At 38.0% G+C, this 6,530-nt stretch overlaps 1 protein-coding gene across 2 annotated transcripts; it reads left to right on the top strand.

Annotated features, from left to right (window-relative positions):
- Window positions 1-975: 975 nt before the first annotated feature.
- prlh2 (prolactin releasing hormone 2) lies at window positions 976-5,649 on the top strand. Of its 2 annotated transcripts, none has more exons than XM_079662003.1 (3): window positions 976-1,329; window positions 3,337-3,498; window positions 5,301-5,649. In XM_079662003.1, exons 2-3 carry the CDS (start codon window positions 3,363-3,365, stop codon window positions 5,489-5,491), a joined length of 327 nt encoding a protein of 108 aa, XP_079518129.1. In that variant the 5' UTR covers window positions 976-1,329; window positions 3,337-3,362; the 3' UTR covers window positions 5,492-5,649. The 2 variants fall into 2 exon arrangements, with proteins under 2 accessions (XP_079518129.1, XP_079518130.1); XM_079662004.1 differs by having other exon boundaries at window positions 3,289-3,498.
- Window positions 5,650-6,530: the final 881 nt, after the last annotated feature.

Here is a 6,530-nt window from a genome sequence, read left to right as displayed (position 1 = left end):
AAAAGTTTATTTTAACACAGAATGTTCCATTTCGAGTCCAAATGTTCATTGATACACGATGCACGTTGTTACTATTATGTTAAAAGGTCACATGTATCTCCAGTAGAGCTGTGATTATTAATTAATATTTACATCAATCACTGGATTATTTCTTTGATTAATCAATTGGTTTAAAAATAATAAAACATCTGTTGACGGTTTCCTTTGTCTGGCGAGCGCTCCAATGCAAAAAAAATATTCAATTGTTTACCAAATGAGTAAAAGGTTTAATATGTTATCTAAACTATTCTTTTTTTGCTCTACATGTGCTTCAGGATCCGTAAACTTTATTTCGCAATTAAGCTTTCCTCCAATAAATCACCGCAGAAAGAAAATGTATTTTATCTTCAGGTTTCTTTTTTGAGCAGCTCTGTCACAAAGCATCGAGACCTCTCGACCCCGAGGTGACGTTACACCTGAACACACGAGTGAGAGGAGTTATCCACACCTTGAGTTCTCACTTAGGATTGATCAGTATGCTTGACATATGAATTCACTCACACCTACAGTAGTTTCACCTCTTATTGCGTGTGGTGCAGTGGGTTGTGCGTAGGTGTTGGGATCAGGGGGTCACAGGTTCAAACCCCACTGCAGTCAGCATGTCGTCGTGTCCCTGAGACACTTCACCCCAAAGCGCTCCTGTGGGGATTGTCCACAGTATTGAGTATGGAAGTTGCTTTGGATAAAAACTTCTAATGTAATGTATTGCTTCCTGAATCAGTTTGATAGTGGCTTTAACTGTCACTGATTTCCAGCTGCAACACAAACATCATTTAAATCTTTATCTGTCACTTGCAATCATTTCCTCATTGAAACACAAACGCGTTTACCTTGTTTTTGATAAAAGATATTGTTTTAAAGGTTCAGTTTTTTGCTTTCATAATCTTTGGAGCTTATTTCAAAGAAGAAACTTCCGGTGACAGGAATCGAGGGGGGGGTGGGTCGATGAAAACCTCCCACCAGTCCCAGTCTCTGTCTGACAGACCTACTTCAGGAGGGGGACTAATTTAAAGTTGTCCACATGTCACCGACTCGCTGATGGACCGCTCTGCTGCGTGAGGAACGTCAGGAAAACACCAGGAAACAGACCTGCCGCCTCCAAGAGAGGAGGGGGAGTTTAAAGAGTGGGAGGAGGGGAGGGAGGGGGGGTCGTGGTGTGTGACGGATGTTCTTGATTCATCATCCAACAACAACAGGAGCAGCGTGGGTATAAAAGGTGGAGAACACCTGCTCAGCAACAACGACTGCAGACCTCCGCCAGCTGACCTCCGCCTGCCTCCAAAGTCCAGGGTAAGAGACAATATATATATTTATTTAACATGCAAGAGAATGAGAACAACATACGTTATTGTTATTATTGGGTTTTCTATTATTTGATGGTCTTAATGTTCATTTTTAACCATTTTTGGAAGAAATTCAAATGATTGACTGAACATAGGGAATTCAAACCCTCACTCATCGGTCAGTAAGAAATACAATGATAGTAAAAAAAGTAGAGATACTCCTCGAGGTGATTATGTTGTTAACTGATTCAACAGTTGCATCTTTACTTATCATATAATATTGATAGAGTTTATAATGGTCACTATATCGTGTTTTTAAATTCATTAAAATCGAACTGTATGAATGTTTCGTGCTTGGTGTAAAAATCAAATCTCTTCGTGCTATTTTTCATCTATTAGATTGAAATGTAGACCTTTTCATAATCCAACCTCACATGTTATTTTTGATGTCAGATTGAGAGTTTATATTTCTTTGGACTCTCTTTTACAAAGGTTCAAAAGCTTTTTTGTTGCATGCACAAAAGCTACAGCTTAGAGTCTTCAAACAGTGGAACACAGTATATACTTAAGACATGAAATAGGAAAGGAAATAGTGCTTGTGACACAATGACTGCAGGACAATGCAGGAATAAGTAGACGATGTATAAATTAAATTAAATCTAGTCTTTTTTGTGTTGTGTCTAATAAAAGGTGTTTTTGGCAATAAAAAGGAAATACAATAAGCTTAAAACTTGAAGGAAAGACATGAAAGCAAATGAAAAAAAAGGTGCGAATTAAAAGCAGTAATAAGTAGACTAAGATAAATGAATTCATCCAGTGAGATAAATACTAGTCCTTCTTGTTTTCAGTGTCTAATAAAAGGTGAGTGTGCTTCACTGACCAGCGTCTCTCCGCGCTCTTTAGTGCTGTTTCTTATCAATTATACCGAGAGGTACAGCTTCTCTATTCAAATGAAAAGCGCGTTTTAAACGATTTTACCTGATATAAATCTATTTTTGAACCCGAACGGGATACGTAGGGCTCTTTTTAACATAGATGTAAGATTGAAAAGCTTTATTGTCACAGGCAAAATAGCAACAGCGTAGTTGTTGCCCATAAACATCTTAAGTCCCAACTGTGCACCATTCAATATACAAAATACATCAAATAGTGCAAGTGACAGTGTGGTGACAAGGGACAATAATTGAAAAAATTGTAATAAGTAGACTAAGATAAATGAATTCATCCAGTGAAGTAAATACGAGTCCTTCTTGTTTTCAGTGTCTAATAAAAGGTGAGTGTGCTTCACTCTCCGCGCTCTTTAGTGCTGTTTCTATCTGTCATACAAAGAGGCACAGCTTCTCTATTCAATTTGGAAAGTTCATTTTAGATGTTTTTTAGGATGTACTATTCAAAAGCTTTACTGCCATGCGCAAGATAGCAACAGCGGGGTTGTTGGAAATAAATAGGACGCACAAAATGCTTAAAACATGAAGAAAAGACATGAAATATTGCAAGAGAATTGTGCAAATTACCATACGTGCAAGTTACAAAGCAGTAATAAGTAGACTAAGATAAATGAATTCATCCAGTGAAGTAAATCCGAGTCCTTCTTGTTTTCAGAGTCTAATAAAAGGTGAGTGTGCTTCACTGACCAGCGTCTCTCCGCGCTCTTTAGTGCTGCTTCTATCTGTCATACAAAGAGGCTGAGCTTCTCTATTACATTTGAAAGTGCATTTTTTAAATGACTGTTTTTGATATCTAGCTGTATGAGCTTTCATTAGGATGTAATGTTCAAAAGCTTTACTGTCATGTGCAAGATAGCAACAGAGTAAAAAGGACATATTACAATAAGCTTAAAACATGAAGGAAAGACACGAAATAGAACAAGGAAATTACAAAACGGTGCGAGTTAAAAGCTGTAATAAGTAGACTAAGATAAATGAATTCATCCAGTGAGATAAATACTAGTCCTTCTTGTTTTCAGTGTTTATTTAAAGGTGAGTGTGCTTCACTGACCAGCGTCTCTCTGCAGTGCCTTCATCACTCCTCCTCCTCCTGATGCATCCTGGGAGATCAGCTGACGACTGGCTGCCTGCAGCTCTCTCTCTGCTGCTCCTCTCCTGCAGCTTCAGCCGCGCTCACAGCTCCACGCTGGAGCACGACTTCCCCCTCGTGCACAATGTCGACAACAGAAGTAAGACTTTGTTTGTTTTCTATTACCTGCAGAGATTCAAAAGGTAGAGGTGTGTGTTTATGGTCTGCTTTTGGTTTTCTTCAGGGACCTTTTGAGTGTGAGACACCTGAAAATATATCTTTCTTCCTATCAAATTTGTTTTTCTGTACTTTTGAAATGTACATTGTTCAACACTGAGGAATATCTCCACTATTTGTGGCACACTAGTCATTTCTTTTTATTAACTAAGTGTATTATTTTGTCTCAATTTACTTTTAAAAGATTTAAATTAACTAACTATTCTATTTATGTTTAGACTTTATGATACTGCTGTAATACACTAATCCAGGTGGGCCCAAATTAAAAAATGGGTACTAGTCGAGGGCCGGACTGGTTCAATGTTTATGGCAGAACTTATTGAAATGAACTTATTGCACATATTAAACCTGGAACTAACAAAGCTTAAATGATTGCCTATAAAAACAACATTAAACATTAAATAATCAGTTCATTAATTTCTTATGGCTCTATCTGCAGCTTCTCCAGAGTCATTTCTTATGAGTACATTTTCCCACAGGCCAACAACAGCTTCAACAAAACTATTTCCCTCAAAGAACAAACCAAACATGCCCTGTTGTCGTGAGAGACAAAGTGCAGAAGGAAACATCCATTAAACTCAGTGTGCTGCTCCGTGATGCTCAGATACTTGGCATCTCATCTTGGGTGCAAGGTCATCAATGTTTGGGCTCAGGCTCTGAGCTGAGGAGACCCTCAGGATGGAGTGAAGGTGTGCGTGCAATATACCGGCGGACCAGATCTCATAGGAATTAGAAATGATCCTGCGGGCCGAAATTAAATCCACAAAGGGCCTGATTTGGCCCCCGGGCCTTGAGTTTGACACATGTGCTCTAATCTATTTGTATTAGTAGTTTGTACAACACAATGACTTCTAATGAATTAATTCAGCATATAGTTTAAGGAGATATGCTCACAGATTTTATTCAGCTCAAAATGAGAAACACCATCAATCCATTCATTTGTGGAACACTTCTTTTTCATGTGATCTACTTGGTGTATTATTTTGTCACAATTTACAAAATACTGCAAGATAATTGCTGACATTTTGTTTTACTAAATGTTGAATGCTCTACTTTAGATTACATAACGGTTGAAGGGTGTATGTGTCATTGTTATTATATTATTTCTTTTATATACTGTGCATTTAGAGAAGAAAGACCCTGTATAGACAACGTCTGATTGTATGGATTAGTCTTTTAGGTTACAACATTGATTCGTTGAATTGAAAGTGTATTATAATCATACTGTTGACCGGCAGTGATGTTTTTAAACTTGTATTTCAGCAGTTTCTACAGTTATTACAGCAATCATATCTATTTGATTCATAGATCATTTAATAAGAGGATGAACATGATACAGCTGGAAATATTGATTGTATAGAAGTAGAACTGAAGTATGTATTGTGAAGAAAGGATATATAATAATAATAATACACTTTATTTGCACCTTCCATGCACAAAGCAGCCTCTACAGAAAACAGAAAAAATACAGAACAAGATAAAACATCAACAGGGATCCTAATGAAATTCCATTGAAGTAAAGCTGACCAGATATAACATAAGAAGAAAAGACACAAAGGGAGGGTAGAGAGGGGTTGTGTGTGAGTGTGTGCAAAGATAGTGTGTGTAATTGCACAGAAAGGAGAGCACTTTAGTCTTTCTGTACTCCCCCCCCCCCCCCCCTAGTGAACTCTCTTAGTATTGCACCATGCTCTGCTGACCCCTCTGTTCCTGTGTGTCCTCCAGGTCCAGAGATCGACCCCTTCTGGTACGTGGGCCGCGGGGTGAGACCCATCGGGCGCTTTGGGAAGCGGCACAGCGGCCTGCAGGGCAGCGGGGGGGCGACGCCGGGCCTCAGGACGTTATCTCTGCTGCTGCTGCACAGCCTCAGGAACAAAGAGAGTCTGGAGGAGGAAGACAGGGACTGGTTACCCTGACACAGAACGCTTCATTTTGTATCTGAGCTCAAATACTGCTCTCCCTCGTACCTGTGTCTCTCTCTGGTGTCTGTGACCAGGCCTTGGTGGATGATCCTTCATATCTGTACATAAAAATGCATCTATATTGATTAATAAACGAGGATGTTGTGATTATATCTGTGCGTCACTTTGCCTTCACGATAACTATATAAAAACAGTCAAGGAATTTCACTTATATAATAATCCTGTTTACTAATAAATAGGATTGCTATATGTTTGGTTTTATTAACAGTTAAAAATATGTTTTTGGTTAATCTATAATGTTTAATAGAAGTTTTACAAACAATTTCCCTTAAGGTTTGCAAATCATTAAAAATATAAAATGGTTATAATATCACTTATAAGAGAACAATATTATTTCATTAAGTAAAACAACTGTGGACTAAAGTGTAATTCACCATTAATAGTATTGGTTATTATAAAGTGTTACCAACGTCCTGCATTTGCACAACAACGATTTCTTTAGAATAAGACATCTTTTTAAGTTTGCAAATTTTATTCATTTCATAATACATGTTTGTCTCAGTGTGGCACATAGAGAATCTGTATTTTTTGCTTGATAACATTTCCCCCAACAAGTCATATGGAGCGCATTGAACATAAAGTGAGAGTCCTACATCTCACTGGGTTTAAAGTGAGATCTGTCTGCAGCTCTGAGGGGATCTCTTATCCCGAGACACCGTTATTCGACTTCCTGCGTGAACCCCGCCCTCAGGACAATATACACAGTCTCTTGCACACAACACTGAAAGATTGGTCAACTATGATTGGGCAATACACATATTATTCTATATCATATCCATCTTTTCACACATATACATATATTAATAAATTCTGTGATGAGATAATATTATTTTTTACATTAGAAAAATACAGGACACTGATGATTGGACCCTTGTGGCTGTGCTTCTCATGGGACATTTTCACATCAAATTTCGATAAAACCAGAAACATGCTTTTATACATCGACACCTCCGGAGAACAAGATTGACAAAAA

The sequence above is a fragment of the Notothenia rossii genome (assembly GCF_949606895.1).
Source record: "Notothenia rossii genome assembly, chromosome: 12".
In the NCBI taxonomy this organism is placed as follows: Eukaryota; Metazoa; Chordata; class Actinopteri; order Perciformes; family Nototheniidae; genus Notothenia; species Notothenia rossii.
The sequence above is the reverse complement of the archived record's forward strand: the minus strand, read 5'-3'. Positions and strand labels throughout refer to the sequence as shown.